Genomic DNA, 27,041 nt, shown 5'->3' with positions numbered 1-27,041 from the left:
AATGATTTTTTTGTTTTCTTCTAAATCATAATGAATGATGCATAACAATTGTGCCTAATAATTGGCTGATTTCATTTTGCTTTTAATTTCCAGCACCATTTTGCTTCTCCCTTTACAAAGACATCATCAACATGCCTGCTGGGCCTGTAATTTGGGCATTCTTGAAACCAATGTTGTTGGGGAAGATTTTATATGCACCATATAACCCAGCTACAAAGGCCATTATGGAAAAGGTTTGGCTGTCAAACTCAATGTTTCTATGTGGTGTACTGTTTCTGTTCTAAAGTAGCCAACTTCTAAATTTATTTTAGGGGATTCTGACTTATGTCTTCTCTACCATCATCATTGCCCTTGGTGTTTGAAAACTTTAATAATTCTTTACTTTGGCCCTAGGTAGTTGTGAATGGGGTAGGGTATAAGTTATGCCAAGTGGGAGCTTCTGGTGAAATCAACCACCTTGACACTTGGGAATGAAATTAGGTACAGCTAGACCCCAGACTTTTTAGTGTATCTAAGAAAGCCAAAAAGTATATATAAAAACCATATTAAAAATGTGTGATTGTTTAACTCATTCAAATAAAAATTAGTTCTTAAAGTATAGATTATTGACTTCATAATTGGTTATATGATTTAATATTTTTAAATTATATCAAAGATACATGTTGAAATAAACAATATCATCAGGACCCATACTTAGCATTTTACAGTAATTACTTCCCCTCACTTTTAAGTTGGCTTTAAGAGTGGACATGGTAGAGTCCACTTTGGCTGAGATGCAAAGGGCCCTGGGCTCAGTGCACAGCACTGAAAAGAAAAGAAAATACCAGTAAGCTTGGCTTGAAGACAGGCATGTAGAGCACGGCCATAGTCCCAGTGTCTTAGAGGCTGAGACAGGAGGCTTTGGAGGTTGAACCCCCATCCCCCGCTCTAAAAAAAAAAAGCTTCAAATATTTGAATTATACACCTATTCTTCTAAAAGCTAAAGAGTGAATGTGAAAAGAAAATCTGCCTTAGTGTCGCCTGGTCATTAAATTATAGGTGATGGGAGTCTGACATTACATTTGAGACTACAGAAAATGAACAGGAAATTACCACTGAGTGTTGTTGCTTTGAGTGTTTGTGACTTAATACCTTACTCATCTTCTGGGTGTATACACCCCAGATTTCATGTAAATGATGTCACTCTCACTGGTCAAGCATAGATCCCCCTTGCCCTTTTAATGTTTTTAAAACCCTAGTCTCCAATCTTTCATGTGGCAAGAAGTCCTTTAACTCAATAGAGCTAGCTAAATTCTTTCATTTTTACAGATGTTAAAGAGATTTTTAATGACATGAAATGCATTTATTTTATTCTCATATTCTCATATCTCATAATCAAATGCTTATGAAAAGATTCATTTTATTTCTGGCATATGGTTTTGGGTTTGTGCTAATATAAACACTGTGGCCAACAAAACACATGCACATGCATTTTGTGAAATTGGTATTTTATTTCAGTACGGCTAATGTCTAGAATTGAAGGGTTTTAGGACATTTTGTTGCTCTGTTTTAATTTGTCTTATTGAAATAGGGTCTTGCTATGCAGCTCACGCTATCCTTGAGAGTTCAGGATCCTCCTGCCTCCGCCTCCCACGTGCTAGGGTTGTAGGCACGCACCACCACGCTTGGCTGTGCTTCATTTGGATAGTTCTTTCCAGATTGGCCTCCTAAAAGGCTGTGGTGTACCTGTTCCCAGGAACAAGAAACAAGAGCATCTTTACTTTGCCTTCTAACTTAGAAAATTTAATTGAATAAGAAACTCCTTCCTATGTCTGTGAACTCACTTTAGTAGTGATTTGAAGTTTAACATTGGTAGAAAGGAAAATTTGTAAGGACTCTGGGGAGGCTTCCATTTTTATTATAAATTCATGTGAACATCAAGCAAGCCCTAAAATTTCCAGAATTTTTATAAATGATCTTGATCTTTGTAAGCTATATCACTTGAAACTTTTGAACACATAGGAAAGGTCTGACAATGGCTTTCTTTTTCTTTCTTTTTTTTAACAATCTTTACCTTTTAATGCTATTTTTATATACCAAAAGTTGTATATTGTATTGAAATACATGAAAGATACTAATTGACCAGATCTCTCTTGTTTCTTTGTTTTTAAGTCCAATGTAACTCTGAGGCAGTTGGCGGAATTAAGAGAAAAATCTCAGGAGTGGATGGATAAGTCACCAATCTTCATGAATTCCTTCCACCTGCTAAACCAGACAATTCCAATGCTCCAGGTACGAGATCTCTCTGCCGTACACCTCCCTGGGAAATACAATTCTTTGATATTTTAATCACCTTTATTATGTGAAGATTGTAACTTAGCATCCATTTTCAAATGATTAGGATAGCCTTCCTCCAGAGATAGCATCAGAAACAGAATAGCAGATTTCTCATTCACGTTTGTAGCTCCTCCCTTCCTTCTAGACCTTCCTGTCTCTCTACCACCTTAGAGGTGAGAATTTTTACACACTGATGTAACTTTAACTAGTGTTATAATCACTTACTTAACGACTTTAATTAGTATGGCATGGATGTGTTCAAGCTATCTCTCTTTTAAATTATTCTGTGGTACTAATTGGTTTTAGAATTTCTGGAGTATTAATGTTCTAGAAGGCATCCAACGTCAGGCATTCTTCAGTTGATGCATGTGGCATAAATTGCACACAGGTGCTGTCCTAATGAATCAAAAAACACACCTAGAAAAATGTTCTAATAAATCAGTCCCTTCTAAATTTAGTCCTCACTCAGCCACTTGTGATGATCATGCCAGTATAGTTACAAGTTTGATGGTGCAACCACGCGCACATCAGTTTGAAAAGTATGATTTGTGATTCCTGTAAAAAAAGATGCAGGCTTTTCTGAAAATACTTATAACAGTTTAGGGAAGTGGTCCAATCACAAACAGAACTTTTGACAACTAAAGAGCAAGCAGCAGAGCTAACCTGTTATCAGCTGGAGAAAAAGTATGTCAGTAATGATAGTAATGGCTGTACTCAGGAGAAAGTGGTTTGCATTGAAAAGAGATGACCCCCATAAAACCAATGGAGCCCAAGAATATTTTGGATATATATATCCAAATATTCTGTCCAAGACACTGTCACACTGTCTCTGGAGGGAAGGTGTGTATATATATATATTTCTAAAATATTCTTGGTTTGCAATATATATAACACTTAAATATAATATGCATTATATATATGTTATACATATTATATATAATGTATTGTATATGTTTATTATATACGACATGTGGTATATACAATGCATGTGTTATATGTACATACATACATATAGATATACATATTGCCTGTTTTTATCACCATGCAAATAAATTAAAGCCAGGATGACTCATTTGTTTCATTTAAGTTTTCAGGAAAATTGTACCTAGAAGCTGCTTTCTTCAGTTTGTTTTGACTAACAGTGAGTGCATAGATAGTTACATTTCTAGTATGAATTAGAAAATAAATATAAACAATCAATATATTTAATAAGTATAAAATGAAGGGTATTTTCCATGAAACATGTTCCCCACAATGTACTGTCCAATTTAACTATCCTAAGCTAAAGAATTCTCATTTGTAGTGGATCTTTTCTAGCGAGTCTCATATAACAAAGTTTCTTGAATAGAATGTTATTGCCCTATGTATACTCCTAAATAGAAGACTGCTCTTTTCTCCTAAAAATTTGTTATCTATGGAGAGGGAAAAAAGTAGTCCACACACATTATTTTATTAGGGAATTTTTTTTGTTGGCTAAAGTGCTGAATTACCAAAGAACATATGTTGTACATAATAGTTCCAAAGTGCTGAATTTATTAGAACCTCCGTGGCCATCTTCGCAGTGAGACTATCAGATAACTGAAGCATCTCTACTCCAGAAAAGGATAAATTGCTACTCTCAGTTCTTGAGGAAAAACTCATTTTTGTAAATTCACAGGGAGTTTGATATTTGAGGCATTAACAGATGACCTCGCATTGCGGTATAGTGCTTGCTCCACAGTGCTGAGGCTCTGGGCTCACTGGGGTGCACACACACACACACACACACACACACACACACACACATCCAAAAGATACAGGGAAAACAGTAAGAATGGTATTCTCTTTGAGGTGTGTTAAAAAATCTGCATAGTAGTGCCTAGCTCACTGTGAGAGAGCTAGTGATGGTTTCAGGGTAGAAGCTATGTCTCTTAGATTGGAAAATAACAATAGAAGCTTTAATATTTTAAATAAATTATTACTTAAAATTTTCAGTGTTTCAGCGGAGTGGAGGCTGGTTTTACTGATCTTTTCCCATGACCATATAGCTGTTGTTGTTCAATACAGAGTGGTACTATAATAATAGACACTGACTTCTCTGATGAGTTGTTTGTCCTCCACTTTAGAAAGACAACCTGGAGCCAGGAAGGAGGCACCTCACAGCTGGGGATGAGTAACTAGAATACCAAGCAGTTGTGAGTTCAAATGTCATGCAGACTTTGCAAATGTCAGCAGTGGCTTTTATTCATCTCAGGAGAACGAAATACACCCTGAACCACATTATTTATAGCATATCTTTAAAAGGAAGTAATTTATTAGCGCTGAGAAAAATTCTGTTACATTGAGTATAATTCTATGATGTTAAAAATAATTTTGGTTCCCTCTGGACATTTTGAGAAACCTGAGCAATTTGTGTGAAAAACAGACGCTCATTCTTTCAAATCTTTGTGTATGAGCCCACAAGCAGGTGCCTTAACAACGCCCGGTGGTGGCTGCTTTACTGTTCCAAGGTCGTGCGTAGAGTGGCAATGATTAAACATGTTTTCTTCTCATATTGAAACTGGCTCTTATTATTAATTTTAGAATACTCTAAGGAACCCCTTTGTGCAAGTTTTTGTAAAGTTCTCCGTGGGTCTGGATGCTGTTGAACTCCTGAAGCAGATTGACGACCTTGGTGAGTCCCGTTGCACAGTGGAATTTCATTCACTGCGCATCAGAATGGGGGAAGAGACCTAGTGCCCTGTACCCATGAGAGAACTTCCCTTTTCTTCTGCATTTAGTTTTTTATTGCCTCCTGGAAGAAACGTGGGACCCTAGACGTGGCTCGATGTTTTCCATTAATTAGGAGTAGTAGTATTGTAAACACTTCTTGTCATCATTCATTTCAGTGATTCTGCAGCAAGATACATTGTGTAAACCCAACTTTTACCTTCATCATGGGAAGGCAGAAGTAAGGTAGCACATTTGATTTTTTTTCCCTTCCTTGATAACTCAATGAAAAGTCAGTCCTCACAAGTGTGGGAAGGTGAGACGGTTTCTGGCAGCATTTAACATTTGATCTCCGCTGGCCTTGGCATCACCAAGGAAAAGGCTATAGAGTTAACAAAGGCAAATGGGGAGACTCAAAAGAAAATAAGCCTAAATAAGTATTCAAGGTTGTATCTTCCTCTCAAGGTCATTTAAAAGGAAGAAGCTGCAGAGAATCAAAGGCAGCTGTCTGAACTTACATATTCCCTCTGCCAAGTCCCCACCTTCAACCTAAAGATGCAAGACATCTAATTCAGGCTGTGTCTGATTCACTGTTGCTATGCAACCACAAGGATGAAGAAGGGATTGAGAGCATCAGAAATTGGCAGCAGCAGAGTAAATACCTTCTTCCTCCCTAGCACCTCTGGGACACATATGACTTAGGTAGCAAGCCGGTAGGGAAGAATTATGTCTATATTTGCAGGTAGCCATACGATGTATAATTGCATGCCAATGATGATATCCAAGCTAATTTGGTTAAAGAGAGGTATTAGAGGATTTGTTTTCCAAAAGTAAATGGTAAGTCACCATTTGATAAAAATATCAGGGATAAACTATGAAGTTCTTAAATAAATTTTATCATCCCTAACTTTTAAAATAGATGAGGCTTTGAATTTAAAATCAGATTAAAATAAGTACAGCAGTAAGCATAATCCATTTGAAGGCCTGAGTTTGATGCTCAGAACTGATTGCAAATATGCAAACACATGTGCATACATACATGCATACACACACACACACACACACACACACACACACACACACATATATATATATATGTTTGACAATGAGACTTGTATTATAATTACATAGGCAAATGATTATACAGTTAGACCTGGGAGCTGTTACTGCCTCTCCAAAGCTTTTCCTTGAGTTCAAGTACCAACAGGTCTAGAGACTCCTTTTTTGTTATGTTGACTCCCAGTATCCGCTGGAGGCCACAGTGTTCAACAGCGGTATAGCTCTCCCTTTCAGCATCTCTATCAAGTAAAGGCTTTTACTTTTAAATGTATTGAGAAAGGTATTTAGGAAGCTGCCCTCTGTGAGGAACAAGGACTGATTTTGGATAAGGTGAGGAACCTGTTTAGAAAGGATTTATGACAGTTGCAGCTCAGACTTCATGATGAGCAAATTAATAAAAACTTAATTAGTCAAATGATTTGTTAACTCGTGATTTCATATTTACCCTTGGTCCCTACTGCTTTCCTCACAAGGAATCCTGCAATTGCAGAATAATTAAACCCTCTTTCTTCTGGAGTAATTACTTAATATTAAATCTTGATCTTTTTGTCTGGGTTAATTTAGACACAAATAGAGAGGAGTCACATAAGACTTTACTGTTTATTCACGGTGGTGGTAGCAGGAATCAAATTTCAGACGTTGTGCGTGCAAGACAAGTGCTGTATCACTGAACTCTGCCCCCAAAATTGTCTATTGATAATATAAGAAAGTGGCAAGTATCTAATATAGACCACCCTCTTTCTTAGATTTTCGATATTGTGGCTTTTATTTTATTTTGTTCTATTTTAAACTGTGTGGCTATCTGTATGCCTCTGTGAGGGTACTAGTCCAGGTACCCATGTTGTCTAAAGCCGGTGTCAAAACTCCCTGGAGCTGGAGTTTTGTCCTAAGGAAGCATTTTTGTTTAGTTTATTTAAAACAGTGATAGTTAGCACATAGCTTATTTCCTATATGATATATTTACTTTTTCTGTGTGTAGTATATGCATATAACATTCATGTGTGTGTACATACATATGGAGATCAACAATAACTCTCTCTCCTCTCCATCCTTTTTTTAAAATTTTTTTTTAGTTGTTGCAAAAAAAAAAATTCCCTCCTCCTCCCCATTTCCCATTTCCCTCCCCCTTCTCACACACATCGCCCCCTCCCCACACTCCCCTACCCCTCTCCCCCTCCCCCCACTCCATTCCTCCTCCCTCTCGAGAATGAAGAGCAGTCCTGATTCCCTGTTCTGGGGGAAGTCCAAGGTCCTCCCACTTCTATCCAGGTCCAGGAGAGTGAGCATCCAAACAGGCTAGGCTCCCACAAAGCCAGTTCATGTATTAGGATCGAAACCTAGTGCCATTGTCCTTGGCTTCTCATCAGCCTTCATTGTCCGCCACGTTCAGAAAGTCCGGTTTCATCCCATGCTTATTTAGTCCCAGTCCCTCTGGCCTTGGTGAGCTCCCAATAGATCAGCCCCACTGTCACAGTGGGTGGGCGCACCCCTCGTGGTCCTGACTTCCTTGCTCATGTTCTTCCTCCTTCTGCTCCTCATTCGGATCTTAAGAGCTCAGTCCGGTGCTCCAATTTGGGTCTCTGTCTCTATCTCGATCCATTGCCAGATGAAGGTTCTAAGGTGATATGCAAGATATTCATCAGTATGGCTATAGGACAGGGTCATTTCAGGTTTCCTATCCTCAGTTGCTCAAGGTACTAGCTGGAGACATCTCCCTGGACACCTGCGAGCCCCTCTAGAGTCAAGTCTCTTGCCAACCCTAAGATGGCTCCCTTAATTAGGATATATATTTCTCTGCTCCCGTGTCCACCCTTCCTTTATCCCATCCATCCTATTCCCCCTATTGCCATGCACAAAACTCAAGTCCAATTGGATTAAAGACCTCAATATCAGTCCGAACACACTGAACCTGATAGAAGAGAAAGTGGGAAGTACTCTACAGCATATGGGCACAGGAGACCACTTCCTACACATATCCCCAGCAGCACAGACATTAAGGACAACATTGAATAAGCGGGACCTTCTGAAACTGAGAAGCTTCTGTAAAGCAAAGGACACTGTCACTAAGACAAAAAGGCAACCCACTGACTGGGAGAAGATCTTCATCCTTTTTTTTTGTTTTGTTTTTGAGACAGGGTCTCTCACTGAAAATGGAGCTTGTCAATTCAGCTAGACTGCCTGACCAGCAGGCCTCAGGGTGTTACCTGTTTCTTTCTCTACTCCAACCCCGGCCAATGCAGGCACTGCCATGCCTGGCTTTTACATGGGTGCTGAGCATTCAAACTCAGTGTCCTTTTGCTTGCCTGCTAGGTACTTTGCCTACTGTTCTAGCTCCTCAGCCTCTATCGGTATAATTCTTCAGGATGTGCTCATTCTTAGTCCTTGTTATACTTCTGCACTATCTTGCATCTCTTTGAGCCTGATTGACTGTATTTGTAACTAGCTTAACATTCTCCTCAAGGAATTTCTGCAGAACTGGCAACATTTTCATGAGCATAGAACTCTAAATATTTTCAAAGAAAATTCTACAGTGCTACCTGATTGTTACAATTTAGTTTAATGGGTACCATTTGCAATAAATAAATAAATAAATAAATGCCCTCAATATTTTGTTGCTACTTCTCGAATAAAGATAATAATCTCTCTCTCTCTCTTTGCTTCTTTAGATGTTCTCAGGCTGAAACTGGAGAACAACATTGACATCATTGACCAGCTTAACACACTGTCTTCCTTGACAGTGAACATTTCCTCCTGTGTACTGTATGACCGCATTCAGGCAGCAGACACTGTGGAGGAAATGGAGACGGTGGCTGAAAAGCTCTACAAAAGCAATGAACTTTTCGGAAGTAAGTGTTGTCCCGCTGGATTAGAGAGTCTCTCTGTACTATAACAGGCGACATTCTTTTCTAACCTCTTTCATCCAGAACTCAAAAGAGCGTAGCCTGAGGATTGGTGCCCTTTCTGATGTCAGTATAAATGAGAACCCTTCATTTAGTCAATCCACTACACTGTCAAAGTACAAGAAACCTTCAACAAATATCTTATCTCCCTTCAGAAAAATTTAGAGTGGAAAGCATTACATTTAAGGGTGAAGTTTAGCCTAGCCTCATTACCAGTCTAGGTTGTCTATCTAAGAAGATTTTTTTTTCATTTACAGTGATATATTTAATCTGTCACTTCCTTTGTGACGATATTCTTAACTCCAGCTTTGAACCCTTGAGACTGACACCTCTTAGGAACCATCCTCCTAAACCAAGAGCCTGAATCCACCGTCCTGTTACTAGCTCAGTAGTCTGGCTGCTCCCTAGTGTGCCCTCTGACCAGCGAGTGACGCTGCCCATGGAGTAACTCTTGTGCTGTTGTTGCTGGTTTATTTTTAGGTGTCATTTTTAAGCTTCCATCGAACAGAAGCTCATATAGAGGCTACGACTCTGAAAATGTCTCTCTTCCTCCTATCATAAAATACACCATCCGCATGAGTCTGAAGACTGCACAGACCACGAGGAGCATCAGAACCAAGATTTGGGCCCCGGGGCCACACAATTCTCCATCACACAATCAGATCTATGGCCGGGCTTTCATTTATTTGCAGGATAGTATTGAAAGGGCGATCATTGAATTGCAAACAGGAAGGAACTCCCAGGAAGTTGCCGTCCAGGTTCAAGCGGTTCCCTACCCCTGCTTCATGAAAGATAAGTAAGTGAGCGGACCTGCATGCCTTGCTAGAGGTCAAACCCACTTCAAGGACTACTCCCTTATGCCTTGAAATATCAAACAGAGGGAAGACATTTACTGAGCCTTTGCCATATGTTTAGAACCTAAAACAGAGCATCCCTGGATGTTTCTTTAAGGGATGTTTTTGCATCTTGTGGGAGAATAAGATCAAAATGCCTTGTATATAAAACTAAACTCTCTTTCCCATATGGTATTTCATTTGTTCCTCCTCTGTCCCTATTCAGTTAAATGGAAGCAGTATCATTGCCCACAGTTTTCAGATAAAAATGATACGCGAGAGCCTGAGTCACTTGACTAAGACCTATGGCTGATCCGGCCCTGGGCCATCTGATGATGGTACCCACATTTTCTCAGTACTCGACCAGACCTAAAAACACATTTGGAAGAAACATTACAAGAACACTGTTACTAACAAATAGGAGCCCTTACCTAATTCTACAGCCAGAAACTGTAACAGGATGGACCTGGTCCAAGATAAAACTCATTTAACAAATGTTCTGTTATAAACATCTGCCCCAGGAAACAAACTATATATTTCCGTTCCCCCTGAAAAGCATACTTCTCAGTAGCAATGCATTTCTGCACACTAAAGTGATAGCAAGTGCTAATGACCTCATGGTCCATTAATAATTTGCATTTTTCATGAGTGTCTAAGAATGGTCTTGGGACCTTCTTCTAAAGAAAGACCAGCCCAAGATGCAAAACAGATTAATGCGGAAGCTCACTGTGAAGGGCTGCCTTTGCCTCTCCCATTGGAAGGCTGTGATTGTCAGAACCATGGTCTCCTGGGTACCACCACCATCAGTATCTGGGAAGCTGTTCACAAGCACAATCCTGGTCTTTCCATTAAAATAAATCAGTAGGTTTCAGGTTGGGACCATGACTCTGTTTTATAAGGCTGAAGGGTGTTTCTGCTATGCGGCCAACATGAGGCCACACCAAATAAGATCTTTTAGGCATTATAACTGGCAACTCAGGGATACATGTAAGGCTGGTGGGCTTTCAAGGTCCCTCAACTTCAATTTATTGCCAAAAAGGCATTTCTATATCATCTATGAAACATCTTTGAAAAATTCAAATTCTTTGTATTTTAAATTAAATTTTCTAGATTTTGTGTTATTTAATTAGGGGAAATTTAGTTTAACAATATTTATGAACTTCCTTAAAAGTTAATATTCCCCAGCTCATAAATAGTGGAGCCATGTTAATATTTATTCTGAGCTCCCTAATGCAAGTGTAATCTCCACATGCGCAGGTGTGGGCTTCTTGCATCTTGCAGCCTGCAGGCCGGCATTTATTTTGATGCCTGGATCCTCTGTTTTGCTCCACAGCTTCCTCACCAGTGTCTCCTACTCCCTTCCAATCGTGCTCATGGTCGCCTGGGTTGTGTTTATAGCTGCCTTTGTTAAAAAGCTTGTTTATGAGAAGGACCTTCGGCTCCATGAGGTATGTTGAGAATCTTCTCTTGTTGTGAATAGGTCCTAGTCATAGAATGGCTAGTTACTGTGACTTTCATGCCTATTCAGACTCGGTCAGCATAGCCCACACCTTGCAAATTAAAGAGAAAGACAAACATTTTACAAATCACAAAGGTAGTCATTATTTTGTTTTCACGAAAAGTGAGAAAAAGGACATTTGATGGGTGTTTCTGAGAAGACAAAATCAGAATAATATTGAATAAAATATGAATATAATTATGATTCCCACAGTAATATTTTTCAGAGTAATTACCTATAGGATGTAGACACTGACAAGGATTATCAATTTAGATACTGACACTATCAAGGCAGAAAGATTCTGACATGATAACCAAGCAAGCTCCTCTTAGGTACAGATACAGATGTGGATACTGGCGTGAAGTTTATTTTGCTTTTCTAAAACAAATTCCCTTTCTAGTATACTTTGGCTCTTGCAATTATCTTTCAGTTGCAATTTGCTACATGTTTCATGAACTGATTTAAGCCTGGCTATCTTCCAGACTATATGTCATGGTTTCCAAATAACAGTCTGAAAGTTTGAATTCACACTTCAAACCTTAATTGGGTTGCTTGGTCCTTTCTACCTTGTATGTCTCTGGTTTCCAATCCTCAAAAGTAGGTCTTTAGAGATTAAAGGATGACTTTGAAGTAGAAAACTGTAGTAGACCCTGAGCTATTTTCTACTTCAAAACAGATACCTGCCTTAAATATGTTACTCATGATAGAAACAACAAGCACAATTGTACATGTGTGTCTATATACACACTTGTGGGTTTATGTGCACACGTATGTAGTATATTTCACACTCATCACTTTGTTTGGTGTTAGAACATGATGCTGTTTGAATGCAGCTGTTTATGTCACCCAAAATATCAGAGCACAATGCGGTCCTTTTTTAGTAGAAGAGATGAAAGACATATTTTTAACAGTGAGCCATTTCTGTGTGCTAGCTCAATGTCTTCACCTCCACCTTCAAAGTTTAACCACACGTCCATAGGGTCAGAGTTACATAGTGAAAAAATATACTGAACTTGGAATCAGAGCTTGAGGCTTTGAGACTTTGGGTTCTGCTGGTCGTGTTTGCTTGAGCTTAGTCCCTAAACTCAGTATCTCTTTTTTTCTAGTCTTGACTTAGCACAGTATTATAGGATGGAGATGGCTCATAACAGAGAAGGTGTTCGATTACCTGCATTATCTTTATCGAAGATATCAGTTCTTTTTTTTTAAAGCCTCTGAAATTAGGATGCATTTGACACAGTGGCATGAGTTATTCAGCAGTAATTTTTCTTTTTTTGTTGGCATGTAAATTAATGTCACATCTTAAAAACAATGAGCTCCTAAACTCAAAGGAATAGAGTAGAGCTGTGGCGTGAGTTCGCAGGAGGTGTGGCATGAGTGGCAGGTCCCCAAGGACACAGGCTTGGCCTCTCCACTGCCCCTAGTTCACAGCTATGTCCTTTTCAGAAAGGAGACGGCTATGTGTGCCCAGGAAGAGAGAGGGATCTGGGGAAGACTGGGAACCTAGTTAATCACTATCATGAGTGTCTTGACCTCGATCCAACCCTTTGCTAAATCATAGCTGCTTTCCTTCAGTGATGCAGACTTTTAGGACGTTTCCAGAATGATGATGGTCAATCTCGTTGGTTACCAGAAACTTGAAATTGCTTTTTGATGCCATAATTTTATACTCAGTTAAAGCATAAAAGTGCCCATATCCTACTTCTTTTTCATTCAGATTAAAACACAAAGGTTAAAAAAAATTACTTTTTCCTTTTTATAACTAGTTTTAATTTGGGGCAAGAAAACCTATTTGACTGTATCTCAATGAAGTCATTAATATTTGACCCTGTTGTAATATACTACTAAGAAGTCTCTTTACCTTTGGAAGCGTACAAATATTAATAACCAATAAGCCTATTTTTGAAATAAAGCCTTAAAACGCTTTTTAAAATGGCCTCCATGAGTTTTGTTCTACATTCTGTGCTTTTAACAATTAAAATATTACAGCTCTAAAATGTTGATTTTTTATAACAGAAAAAAATCTTATTTTTAAATGTTTTATGAGCTAGTTGCAACTAGTTGATCTAAGACTCTATGTGCTTTCATAGCACACATAATTCCTTGCTAGCAGGAGTTTGGGGCATACCTAATCATAACCACACCATCATTTTCAATCTCACAAAACTTTTGAAAAATTAATATAATTTTTGTTAAGAAGATTAATTTTAATAATTGAAATAAAAGATGTCATTATTCCTAATGACTTAGTGTTTGGCCTACTGTTGAACTGGATAACACTGCTGTCGAGGAAATATATGAATATTTGTGGCTTCTCTTCCTACATCAATGTTTGCCTCTGAACAGAAGCCTTTTAGGAATGTGGCAACATGTTCCTGCAAATTCTTCTGGAACCTCTTTTTTAGCGACGGCTGTAAACTAGGCCAGCTTGGACCACTGTGTACCAAGGCTTTTCCGGTTACCAGATATTGATGAATTGCTCTGGCAGGTTAGGGAGGCTTGGGACAAGTGACTCTTCGATTACAAAGCAGGCGCCTGACATCTGCCACTTTGAGGAGGAAACAATAGCATCAAGAAAGCGCAGCCAGTCATTCTCTGTGGGCCGTCTTCCCCCACAACTTCAGTGTCCTTTGTCACCACAGAGTCGACACAACTCACAATGATATATAGATGACCTGTCTCTCAGAGCTCTTCCTTGTTATGAGTACAGCTGTCCTCATGGCGTAAAAGCCTGGACTTCTGCACTGAACTTTCATGTTCGATTGTGAATTCTTCAGGGAGAACCCAGCTCAGCCTGTTCCAGTGAAAACTGAAATAACCAAACTCAAAGTTTTACCAGCTCTTGGCAATAAAAATTATGTCTCGAGTTTAAAAGTCTCCTAATTCCTGTGATAAGCACCTTCACTGTTAATTGTGAGGCCTGCCAAATTGTCATTTAATAAATCTACGGATGGAGAGGGTTCTAGATGCACGAAGACTTTAAACTGGAGTTGCTGGTCACCAGGGGAGAAAAGTATGTTTAAACACATAAGTACACTTTATTTTGTGGTCTTGATGTAGCCTAGATGTATGATAGTCACCTTAAATAATATGTCGGCATTGTTCATTACTCATGTGCATTGCAGTTGGAGAGAACTTGTGACTTTTTTTATAGGCCACAAACGATTAAATAGTTTAGTGATATATGTGTGCCAATTGCTTATGCTCAAGCATCCATAAGCAATTAAATCTTAAATGCAAAAAACACCCGGGGATGGTTAAAAGAGTTTGCACGTCAGAATCACATGGGGATTGATGAGTATTTCTGAGGTGCAGTCGTCATAAATGACACAATAATTTTCTTCAACTGAGTGAGGAATATGGGAAGAATTTTCAGAGAAAAATCATTGAGTATTGCTTATTAAAAGAAATCATGATGTAATTTTGTTTTCAATAAAGACAAGACTTGCAACTATGGGAAACTTTCCATGGTGAATCTCTGCTCAATGCAGTTGCTATAACTTTGACACCTCCTCCTATTCCCATGGAAACATAGACAGAGTCTTCATTGTAGGAGGGCTGGGGCCAAGCAGGAACACTAGAAGAAGGTGCAAGGGAGGACAACGTTAAGAGGAGAAGTCGCCGACGTTTTCTCAATGGTGATTAGCTTAAGGCCCACTGCTTAGACTGTTGGCAGGCAGGTAGCTGTCTCCATGGTAACAAGAACAAGCAGAGTTATCAAATGTGATAAGCTGGAAAAAAAAACAGTAAGCAAAATGTGCTACCTTTGGCTTGTAGAATAAAATACCCAGTATAATATTATTATTGTTGCTGTTGTTGTTTTTCTAGACAGGAAAAGGAGAGAGACATAAAAAATTATTTATTCTATAGAATACTGAACTATATAGCTGTTAGTGAAACATTTCTTTTATTACTTTAAAAATGGAATATTAACTTTATAAGCCTAATCTTAATCATAAATTGTCAAAGATGGAAATTGGAATATCTATGTTCCCTAAGTGTCCCACTTGTACCAACATTAAGACAACTGGAGTTGAAGGGGGTGTGGTCATCAGTCTCTTTTGCATTTTTGCATGAACAGCCATGATACTGTGTTGAAATGTTTTGGCCCTGGGGATATCACTGAGTCAGAAAAAGAGTATTAGCTGAGAAACTGACCTATAGTATCTCAGATACCTGAGTCCATTGTGGGTATATGAATACCTTTTTGTAAAATAAGAGGCCAAAACTGACACATACTAGCCATTGATGTTAGTGATGATGAGGTCATCACAAAAGGCAGAAGGTCATGCTCCAAACTGCCATATTTTGAATAATAATCCAAATCCCAGCACTTGGGAGGCAGAGGCAGGCGCATCTCTGTGAGTTCAAGACCAGCCTGGTCTACAAGAGCTATTTCCAGGACAGGCTCCAAAACCACATAGAAACCCTGCCTTGAAAAACCAAAAAAATAAAAAAAAGAATATATGGACTTTTATTGTTTCAGTTTCTACGTTGGGACTGAAGTGAAACTGTGGTGGCTTTTTCCCAGACTGAAATACTTATACCTAAGCAAACGTCAAGTTCATGCTGTGAAAATCTTTAACCTAGAGAAGTTAGCTAGATAATTTCAAAGCTAGATGTGCATGCAGATGTGTGTGTGTGTGTGTGTGTTGCTAGGGATTGAACAGAGGACCTCTACAGCTAAGCAGGAGTTCTATACTCAGTTATTTATCTATCTTCTTAATGAGAGAGAGAAAACTGGACAGAGATAAAGGCAGAGACAGAAAGACAAAGCTGGCATGTATGTACCATTTCACGTGTATTTGAAATTAGAAGACAACATTCAGAAAAAACTGTGTTTTTTGTCATCATCTGAGATCTGGTATCGAATCCAGGTCATCAAGTCTGCAATGAAGAGCCTCTACCCCGTGTTATCACACTGATCATAGAAATGTATGCTTTTATTCATAAGAAAGGTCTTCTCCAACAGAAGCATTATCTCTGTTGGGGTGCCACACTGAGAACTTAAAATCCAAGAGGATCTGGTACAAAGTCTTAGCAATCAGAAAGAATTCACATACATTGTTCAAATGTTTATTTTTACATATGAGGAGACTCTTGAACATTTGTCACCATACAGAAGTAATTGCCACTTAGGAATTCCTCAGCCAAAGAAGCACCTAACTCTCCCTTCTTCTTCTAGTACATGAAGATGATGGGCGTGAACTCCTGCAGCCATTTCTTTGCCTGGCTTATAGAGAGTGTTGGATTTTTACTGGTTACTATTGTGATCCTCATCGTTATACTCAAGTTTGGCAATATACTTCCCAAAACAAATGGCTTCATTTTGTTCCTGTACTTTTCGGACTACAGCTTCTCAGTGATTGCCATGAGCTATCTCATCAGTGTTTTCTTCAATAACACCAACATTGCAGCTCTCATTGGAAGCCTCATCTACGTCATTGCCTTTTTCCCATTTATTGTTCTGGTGACGGTTGAGGATGAGTTGAGCTATGTTATAAAAGTATTCATGGTAAGTTAACTGTTGAAATGTGCCCTTGCATGATATAAATGCCTCCCTCCCTTAGTTCATGAAAAGAATTTCAAATCAAAAGTTCACTTACATAATTAAAAATTAAGTGATAGAAAAATTAACTTAACTCTTCTAAAGATAGAGCTTTCTAATTGGGGTCTGCTCTGAAAGGAAACATATCTTCCCACAGACTCTAAGCGACTAGTAATGCTGATAAGCTATATATAGGTCTTGACCAGTTAAAGTATTACCTGCCATGTTTTAGACATCACGAGAATTCTGTCTTCTTTGGTTCGGATCCTTAAACATCTCAGTTTGTCTCATGCTCGAACCATTCTCATGTATGAAAAGTACTTCTGGTTTTCATGAGTAACACCTAACCTAACCTAAAGGAGTAGTGATGGATACATTGACAGCATGCACTCAAGTTTGAATCTTTTCTTCTGTTTTTCCTAATTCAGAAACACTAAATTGAAGAAGAATATGACGGAACTTAAAATCCAGAAAGCAAGGGCACTTCCCCTCATATTAAGGCTTTACTGTTCATAGACATAGATTTGATGAATAACTTTAACTCTTAAACTTAAATTTATAATTTGTAGTGATTATCAATATCCAACCAATAAATATTTTAATGTAGCCTCATTCATAATTCTATCACCTGAAATAAATTTAGAAGCATTTTCTGGCCCCGATGTCAGTTAATTTGAATCTTCACACTCTATTACTCTGTCATTTTCTACCTTACAAATTCCTGAGCAATATTTGATAAGCTTCAATACATATTTTAGAACCTTAAAAAAGCATTCTCCAAGTTCATTGCCTCTCTCTTTTTCTCTCTGTCTCTCTGCTCTCTCTAGTCTTTCATCTGTCTTTCTCGCTCTCTCATGGCAGTATTTTGGGTAAGAGATTTTGGTATTTTAAAATAGACTTGGAGAATGAGCTTCAAGCTTTCTCTATCTATCTAACAGTTTAAGCCCTTGGAGACCCTGTAGGTGAAATCTGCTCGCACCATCACCACTCTTCATTTTCTTCCCAGAGCCTGCTGTCCCCAACAGCGTTCAGCTATGCAAGTCAATATATCGCACGCTATGAAGAACAAGGCGTGGGTAGGTTCAATTTCTTTTAACAGGATTTTATCTCTGTGATATGTGTCAAAGAGGATTAAATAGCTGTGTTCAATTTCTAGGTCTTCAGTGGGAAAATATGTACAAGTCCCCTGTGCAGGATGATACCACCTCATTTGGTTGGCTGTGCTGTCTAATTCTAGCCGACTCTTTCATTTATTTCTTTATTGCCTGGTACGTCAGGAATGTCTTCCCAGGTAGGAACCTGTGTTCCCTAGATGCATCCTTCTTCTGGCTTCCATCACTGTAAGTCAGCTAACACATATGCACCAATAGTTGGCTTCTCAAATGCAGTCTTCAAAGCAGTATACTAAAACCTTAAAACTGTCCTGAGACAAAAAGCTTATCCGTGCTTCTCTGGCACTTGGAATAGGACTGTGGAACATACAAAGGGACCCTGTGAGAACTCTGTGGAGTTGCAGAATGAGCTTAAACACTGGACTGTGGTGATGCTTGAATTAGTACGTGAGCAAAAACCCCACTGCACACTTAAAATGAGTAAATGTATAATATAATTGTACTTCACTGACATGGGTTTTAAAAAGAGATGATCTTTTGGTCTTGTTTTGTAAACTGAACTCACTCTTTAGTTTGTATAGTCTTCTACAATGAAGCAATTTCCTAAACCACTCATAGTGTTCCATCTCACTTCCTTCTTCCTCATGCATACAGGGACATATGGCATGGCAGCTCCATGGTATTTCCCCATCCTTCCTTCTTATTGGAAAGAGCGATTTGGATGCGCAGAGGTGAAGCGTGAGAAAAGCAACGGCCTTATGTTTACCAACATCATGATGCAGAACACCAACCCTTCCGCCAATAAGACCAGTAAGTCAATAGCATGCATCATTATAAGAGAAACGGCACCAAAAGCTGCATGGCTGGTGGGTTTAATTACATTTTTCTAAATGATAAAATTACCATCCCTTTAGTCATGCATGAGTATGTCTACGCATATGTGTTTACGCTCTTACAGGCATTGAATTGTGCCTTCTCCTGGGCTCATTAGCTCAGTCGGTTAGCATATGCTGCTAATTAAGTCAAGAACGGGATATCCCTTTGTTCCTTGCCCACAGCCTGCATCCCTTACTCTAACCATCTGCTACCATTCATAGGAGTAACCAAGAAACAGAAATGGGTAATGTAGCATAACCCCCAGCTGATGCTGAGAAAAATAGAACAAAGCTCGTGCCTCTTGGCATGGGGTGAGTGTTACTGTCTATCTGAGAAGATGCCCTCTGTAAGGGGTGCAGTGGTGATGCCTGAAGAAAGTATAGATAGGAAAATTAGTTGGATTCTATCAGCCACAGATTCGAGGAAACGCTGTTACTGTAAAACTACATCTTGCAAACATTTATTTCATAAAATGATGTCATCCTTCCCAATCAGAGAGCAAACCTTCTGGGTTGTCTTTTGAATATTTAAGATCTTTTTTTTTAAAAAAAAGAAACTGTAAAATTATAATACTGTATTCAGGAACTGCTTTTTCCAACAGAGAAGGCTAATATACTAAACCCTAGAGAATGTGGTTTCGTACTCTTGCTCATTCTATAAGCAGGTCAGAAGGAAGCTAGAGAATATAATAAATCAGTTGCTTCTGGCCTTTTTAAATTTAAAGATTATATTTACATAATCTCCTATTTTCAAAGGAAAGTCTAACCCAGCTCCATTACTTACTGATGAGCTTCCAACTCTCCTCTTGGTTTCCCTCCAGGTCCTGACTGTGCATTTCCCTCCAACATTGAACCTGAACCTAAAGATCTCCAAGTTGGAGTTGCCCTTCATGGGGTCACAAAGATGTATGGCTCAAAGATGGCTGTTCAAAACCTCAATCTGAACTTTTACGAAGGGCACATTACATCATTGCTGGGGCCAAATGGAGCTGGAAAAACCACAACCATGTATGTTATTTTTCAACTAAATGTCAAAGAAGGATATTATTAATGATAGCTTTTTATAAACTGAGATCCTGAACTAAGAAGAAAGTAGAGCTATTCTGTCTTCCGGATGGATCAACTTTTTTTTTGGGAGAATGCAATGCAAACCAGAGGCTCCGAACTGTGAGCTCTAAGGCCATCTTAGGCCATTGAGACAAGCTTATTTGTGTGACTTAGTGCTGTTCCATCCCGTGTGCCTTAAAATTTTTAATTCAGTGCAAATTCCAAATAACAGTCAGTTTTCTTGCCATGTCTTAGATCAGTGGTTCTCAGCCTTCTTGATGTTGCAACCCTTTAAAACAGTTTCTCATGTTGTGGGGACCCCAACCCTAAGATTGTTTCCTTGTTACCTTACAACTGTAATTTTGTTGCTGTTAAGAATCATGGAGCAAATATCTGGAATTTAGAATATCTGATATGTGCCCCTCCCCCCCAAAGAGGGTCAAGACCTCCAAGCAGAGAAGCACTGTCTTAGGGTTCTAAGTGTGTGCATATTGAGACAGGGGCTGTAGGTGAAGCTTCATCTTCTCTATCACAAGAAGCGTTTGCCTTGATTCATAAAGAAACTTAAACCAACATCTCACACAGGTCAAGGTCAGGAACAGCATATGGACTGTTCTTTCTCTCTACTGACCATGCTGTGTCAAGCTAGAGGGAGGATTGGGATCCCAAGATTCCTAGATTTTTATTGCTTGCCTGTTTGCCTCCAGGGTTCCACCTTCACATACTTACTGTCAGTGCTAAGCTCTCACTGGATTTTAGCCCTTAAGGAAATGCCTCCCTTTCCCAAGGAAAGCTCTGCATTCTATTTTTAATTATCTTGAGCCAGTCCAGCAATGTCTCAAATGCTGGCATCAATGTTTCTTTCTAAATAACTGGAGACAAGTGAAGGTTTAGATAAGAGTAAACATGCAGCCTCTTATTAGTATGACCTGTTAAAAGCCAAGGTTGGCTTTCTGGAACACAACACTTAGAACGAATACTTCTAAAGCATAGTTTCCCAATGGGAACTAAGAGGCAGGGGAGAAAAGAGATAGCAAAGGTGTTTGAAGAGACTAATTTTGCCTGAGAATGCCCTATTTTATTGATCTAGATATAAACTATATATATATCATGTTATCTGTGTTTCAGTGGATGTTATGAGGAATGGCTATTATCCTGATTCATTATTTAGTACTATGAGAGACAGGAGAGAACTTCTCTAGAGCTCCTGGAGATTTTGTTACAGTGAAGGGAGGAGATGATTACTAAGTAACTGCTCAACTGACTCAGAACTTGAAAGGTGTTGAGCATTTTCTCCATGAAATGCTTTGGCCATAATACAGAGAATGGGACTGAAGAGGGCTAGGGTTATTTCATGAGCAGGCATGCGGCGATGCCTTCTGCCCCCTGGTGGTAGCAGATGTTGGCAGTTAGGGGCCCAAGAGACCAAAAAGGTGTAAACATGACTTCTGAAATACAGTTTTGGGCAAACTGTGTATGAGTTCATCACTCAGTGAAAGAGGCAAGAAGATATGGTATCACGGTTAAGACCATAATTGGTCTAATGACCTTTAAGACAGTGGTTCTCAATGTTCCTAAGGCTGTGACCCTTTAATACAGTTCCTCATGCTGTGGTGACCCCAACCATAAAATTATTTTGTTGCTACTTCAAAACTGTAATTTTGCTATTGTTATGATTCCTAAAGTAAATATCTGATATGTGACCCTACAGATTGAGAACCATGGTTATATGATGTCTTATGAAGATGTCGCATCATCTCTTGGATTCTTAAGACAAGTTTGGGATTAAGTGATAGACTCTAGTCTGGAGACATGAACTGGAGGTTTGCCAGGCTATAAATAGTATCCCAAGGAAACATAGTATGTTCAAGGAGAGTGTGCTTTCAACTAAAAAGCATCCTTAGTTCCAATGCTATTGCCACCACCACCATCATGCAGCGTTTACACAACACCCTAAATAACCAAAAGCTTAAAAGTCATTTTTAGTTTTTCACTCCCACTTAATCCCTTTTTGTTTCACAGCTTGCCTTTACTTAAAGAGATACACTCTAGCATTTTTTTCCTAATGCATGAGATATATTTAGTTTTGGTATCTAGTTTGAGTGATTGGTCCATACCTAATTTATTCCATCTTCATTTCCAGCTCCATGCTGACTGGGCTGTTTGGTGCCTCAGCAGGTACTATTTTTGTATATGGAAAAGATATCAAGACAGACCTCAACACTGTTCGAAAGAACATGGGAGTTTGCATGCAGCATGATGTCTTGTTCAGTTACCTCACCACCAAGGAGCACCTCCTCTTATATGGCTCCATCAAAGTCCCTCACTGGACCAAAAAGCAGCTCCACGAGGAGGTTAAAAGGTGAGTTAAGCCACAAACAAGGGCATGGCTTGGTAACCTCTCCCAAGAATATTTACCCTTCTGGTCAAACTCTGGTGGAAATAACAATAGGAAATGTTGTCTCATGAACATTTGCTTTGCTTTCTATTTATCTGGTAACATACTCAGCATGTTATCATTTCCAGCTGGTTATACACCAATTGTTCAACTCTTCCTCAGGGCCTCGCATGTGCCCTGGTCCTTTGTTTCACTTCTACATGGGGGTACTACACCCCAAAGCCTTTTAACTAGACTTCCAGCTCCCCCATCTCATCTGTTCTTATTAAGGAGCTGTCAGAGATTTCTCAACTTGGTCAACTGCAAATCAGACAATGCCATTTCTGCATCATCTGAAGAGTCTTTTGCCACACCTAGCATAACATTCCATAATGTCATTAGCAAGGCCTACCAGACCCTGCATGACCTGTCCTCTGTCTCATGTCTATTTCCTTTCATCTTCTCTATTCACTCTGCTCTGTGAACATAACTGTACTCACAGCCTTGACAATCACAACTGACTCCCTCAAGTCTTTCTCCTTGATCTTCACCAACCTACCACACCCTTCCCTAGAGACATTTGACATACTCTTGGCCAGGTGACTACTTTTTCTGTCTTTGCTCATCTCCCTTTTTCTGAGAGTGACTATTATATATGCAGTCCTAAAACAGTCTGTTCTGGGCACTCTTTCTCTTGTGTTTCTTATTTTATTAATTGTATGTTCATTACCACCTGGCATATTACAAACTTTCTTGAGATTATGATTATCTAATGGATTTTCTTCACATTTTGGACATATGCATTCATAATTTCTTTATGAACAAGTTTTTTGTCTGTTCATTGCTTTTCTCTAGGACTTATGACATAATCTACCACTAAAGAGAAAAATGTTCTAACCATTTGTCAAATGCATGAACTATATGCTTTTTCTTAGTAATCATTTTTATGATGATAATATGATGGTAAATGATAATAAACTATTTTGTGTTATCAGTGCTGTATTATACTGATCATTAAAGACATACTCATTGATTAGTTAACACAATAGCACCATTAATTGTTTTGAAGGACTTTAAAAGACACTGGACTATATAGCCATCGCCATAAAAGAGTTGGAACATTGTCCGGAGGAATGAAGAGGAAATTGTCCATATCCATAGCTCTCATTGGTGGATCAAGGGTAGTGATTCTAGATGAACCATCCACTGGAGTTGACCCATGTTCTCGTCGAAGTATATGGGATGTCATTTCCAAGAACAAAACTGGTATGAGTATTTTTTTCATAACTTCTCCACAGAGCAGTCATAAGTTTACCTTCAGGGTTATGCAAAAATCAGTGGAAGTTTTTCTGTGTATAATACAATACCCTCAAATGTTGAGATGGGCTCTTTCTTTTCCTAAGATTTCTCGGTGAGATTTCTGGGTCAATTAGTTATTAACTATCTAGTGCTCACTGTGAGTGGAACTTAGTGCGTTTGGGGATCATGTGGATTCAACGGCAGTTACAAAGTCTGCTTAGAGGAGCATGGAATCTAATTAGAAATAGCAAACATACACAAATGAAAACAGACTAAGTGCTAACAGGGTGTGATGCAGAGAAGTAATCATCCTGGAGTGGATCAATCAGAGAGGAATATTCAAAAAGTCTTTAAAATGCTGTGTTTTCATAGTGAAGGAAGGAAAGAGAGGTAGAAGGAGAGGGGAAGGAAGTGCACACTGAAACAATGGACCAAAACCCTGACAAAAGAGAAAGAGTTACTGATGCATATAAATGATAGACATTAGCTCTAAAGCTTAGTAAGGACCTGCTTGCTGCTAACCTATACATAGGAACCCTCCTGTAGATCTAACAGCAACCTTCTGCATTTTCCCTTGATTGCTATGGAGATTCACTCACCTCAGCTAATACCTCTCTTGCTCTCAGAAATCCCAGAATTTACTCTTGCTAATTCTGTCTCGTGGAGCCTGTATCCTTGTTTTTCACTCTATGATGTCCTCAACTGTGTTTTTAAGCCAGAACAATCATTCTGTCGACACACCACTTGGATGAGGCAGAGGTGTTGAGTGACCGCATTGCCTTCCTGGAACAGGGTGGGCTCCGATGCTGTGGATCACCATTTTACCTCAAGGAAGCTTTTGGGGATGGCTACCATCTCACACTCACCAAGAAGAAGGTCTGTAAGAGGGGAAGTGCACTGTCTCATGGGGTGATAAGTTAAGCATTTCTGGGAAGTGTAGACCAGTTCTCTCCAACTTGATTCATTCCTACAATTCAGCAATATATTCCCTTATGTGGTTCTTAAATCTCAGCAAGTTGTGTTGCTTAAAAAACAACAGATTTCTGCTTTTGTCTCTCCTGTCTCAAGAGTATCTGTCACTGTCGGACACCCTAGAATTTCTGAACTTCTGGTAATTTCCCATGTGCTATCAGTGATGCCCTTCTAAAGATTACTGCCAGTCTTTTCTCCCCATAACATTTCAGACTGCAGAGAAACTTGAATTTAAATTTTTGGCTTAGAGGAAACAAATGAATCCATGTCTTTACTTGTGTGGGGACACAAGGGTTAGAGTGCAGAGGAAAACTGACTTGGGTCATCTTTTGGAAAACTCCGTATCTGAGTTGTCTTGGCATGACTTCCAAAACACACAAAGTAATCCAGGCTTGGTTGGGGGGGACTCTTTCCTTAGATTTACTCTCCTACTCCTGCCCAATGAGTGCTATACTCTTTTTCATAAGTAATATTTATATTAATTCTTGGAGAAGTTCATATGGTGCAGTTTGATCGTAGCATCCCCCAAACTCCTCCCACACCCACTCTCTTCGTCAAACCTTCCTGCTGCCCAGATTGGGTTTCCTTATCCACATCCACCCAAGTCAAGTCTAGTTTGTGATGCTCAACAACTTTGAGGAGCAGGGACCTGCCACGAGTGTTACCAACCTACTAGTGGTCACGTCATTGAACAAAACCGACTCTCCCAGCAGTAAACACCATTTTCTTCTCAGCTGGTGAGGAGAGTCCGTTCTCATCTACCCAGCTCCATGCTGAGTCTGTGATTGACTGGAGCTAGAATCTTGTCATGTTGTCCCAACTGCTATGAGTCCATATGTGCCCTGTTGTGTCCAGAAAACAGTTCTCTTGAAGTCATCCACTACCTCTGGCCCTTACCATCTTTCTGCCTCTCTTCCTTGAAGTTCCCTGAGCCTTTGGGGGGAAGACATGATACATATGTTCCAGCTATGATTGAGCATTCTATAGTCTATTTTCTGCATGTTGACCAGGTGAGGGTCCCTGCTAATAGGCATCTTCTGTACAAAGCTTTTAAGAGAAGGCCTGTGACATGCAGTGACTTATGGGCATAGTAGTAAGTCATTAGGAGTCTCCTAATAAAATTTTCTTCCTTAATAAGCTGTCTATTTCTATGCCATGCCTAACTAAAAGGGCATGATTTTTCCCATCCCCCTCCAAGTGATGGCTGACATTTTCATCTAATCTGTACTGTAGTTTCTTTTAAACTCTAACAAAATTATCCTTGAGCTTCAAAAACAAAAAAAAAAACAGCAAAATCCATCATTATATTTAGAAATTTATATATTAAGGGATCTTATATTGCATCATGTATGAAAGCCTTGTTCTAGGCACTGGGACTTCATCAGTGAATTCATGATATGAACTCCATAGTCTGGCTTCATGAACTCTGTGTCTGATGGAATGTGAAAAATTCAGGTGCTATACTCAATATGTAAACTATTTAACATGGTAGCAGTTAGTAAATGATAAATTACATGGATTACTTATTCCTATAAATCTAGAGAGAAAAAAAGCCAGGAATGGGGAAAGAAGTGTCAGTTAAACCACAGGCTCGAGCTGGTGTGAGAAAGGGGCGTGTTGGTCCTCTGGGTGCAGAGACCTTGAGGAGGGCGTGCACCATGGTCTGGCGTACAGTAGCGGGCGGAGCTGACATTACACTAAAGCAAGGGAGAGGAAGGTGGGTGGTGGGGGAAGAACGCAGCTGGGGGGACAGTGACTTGTAAATCCCCATGTGGAGCGGGGATGGCTAGGAGGACGGCGTGTGATCTGACCCAGGAGAGTCCGCTTAACTTTCCTTTGTGTCCCCAGAGTCCAAATCTTGACACAAGTGCCATCTGTGACACAGCATCAGTGACAGCAATGATCCAGTCACACCTCCCGGAAGCCTACCTCAAGGAGGATATCGGGGGAGAGCTTGTGTACGTGCTCCCCCCATTTAGCACTAAGGTCTCAGGTGCTTACCTGTCACTCCTGAGAGCACTGGACAAGGGCATGGGTAAACTCAACATCGGCTGCTATGGCATTTCTGACACCACTGTGGAAGAGGTATGTGGCCAGCTCCTTACAGCTTGCTCCATTTCTTTCTTTACTATTTGTTATTTAAAGGGCTGGCAATCAAACCCAAGACAGGCAGCTGCTGTACCTCTGGACTTTATCTGTACCACATATCTGTGTATCTCTCTGTGTGTAGGTACACACTGTGTGTATCTCTCTGTGTGTAGGTGCAGGAGTTCACACCCATTCCTGTCCGCATGCCAACAATTGTCATTGGACAGCCCCGGAGAATCATTTCTTTGGAGCTGTCTACTTCGCTTTTTGAGACAAGGTCACTCATTGGCCTAGATCTCAGCAAGTAAACCAGACTGGCTGTTTTCTGAACGCCAAATGTTCACCTTCAATGTTCACCTTCCTGGTGCTGAGATAGCAACCGCACATTGTGAATCTGACTTCTGTGGGTTCTAGGGATGGAAATCCAGC

At 39.5% G+C, this 27,041-nt stretch overlaps 1 protein-coding gene across 1 annotated transcript in view; it reads left to right on the top strand.

Moving 5' to 3' along the window:
• Window positions 1-27,041, top strand: part of Abca12 (ATP binding cassette subfamily A member 12) — a 165,131-nt gene that overhangs the window by 102,560 nt on the left and 35,530 nt on the right. The window contains exons 18-32 of the mRNA XM_075951808.1: window positions 94-233; window positions 2,152-2,271; window positions 4,879-4,969; window positions 8,730-8,909; window positions 9,444-9,759; window positions 11,130-11,244; window positions 16,480-16,809; window positions 17,849-17,918; window positions 17,999-18,133; window positions 18,609-18,764; window positions 19,651-19,837; window positions 22,020-22,238; window positions 23,323-23,519; window positions 24,268-24,428; window positions 26,373-26,609. Coding sequence (XP_075807923.1) covers window positions 94-233; window positions 2,152-2,271; window positions 4,879-4,969; window positions 8,730-8,909; window positions 9,444-9,759; window positions 11,130-11,244; window positions 16,480-16,809; window positions 17,849-17,918; window positions 17,999-18,133; window positions 18,609-18,764; window positions 19,651-19,837; window positions 22,020-22,238; window positions 23,323-23,519; window positions 24,268-24,428; window positions 26,373-26,609 — 2,654 coding nt within the window. The remainder of the gene's footprint in view (window positions 1-93; window positions 234-2,151; window positions 2,272-4,878; window positions 4,970-8,729; window positions 8,910-9,443; window positions 9,760-11,129; window positions 11,245-16,479; window positions 16,810-17,848; window positions 17,919-17,998; window positions 18,134-18,608; window positions 18,765-19,650; window positions 19,838-22,019; window positions 22,239-23,322; window positions 23,520-24,267; window positions 24,429-26,372; window positions 26,610-27,041) is intronic.

Source organism: Microtus pennsylvanicus, chromosome 17 (assembly GCF_037038515.1).
Source record: "Microtus pennsylvanicus isolate mMicPen1 chromosome 17, mMicPen1.hap1, whole genome shotgun sequence".
In the NCBI taxonomy this organism is placed as follows: domain Eukaryota; kingdom Metazoa; phylum Chordata; class Mammalia; order Rodentia; family Cricetidae; genus Microtus; species Microtus pennsylvanicus.
Note: the sequence above shows the minus strand (reverse complement) of the source record. Positions and strands in the feature narration are given on the sequence as shown.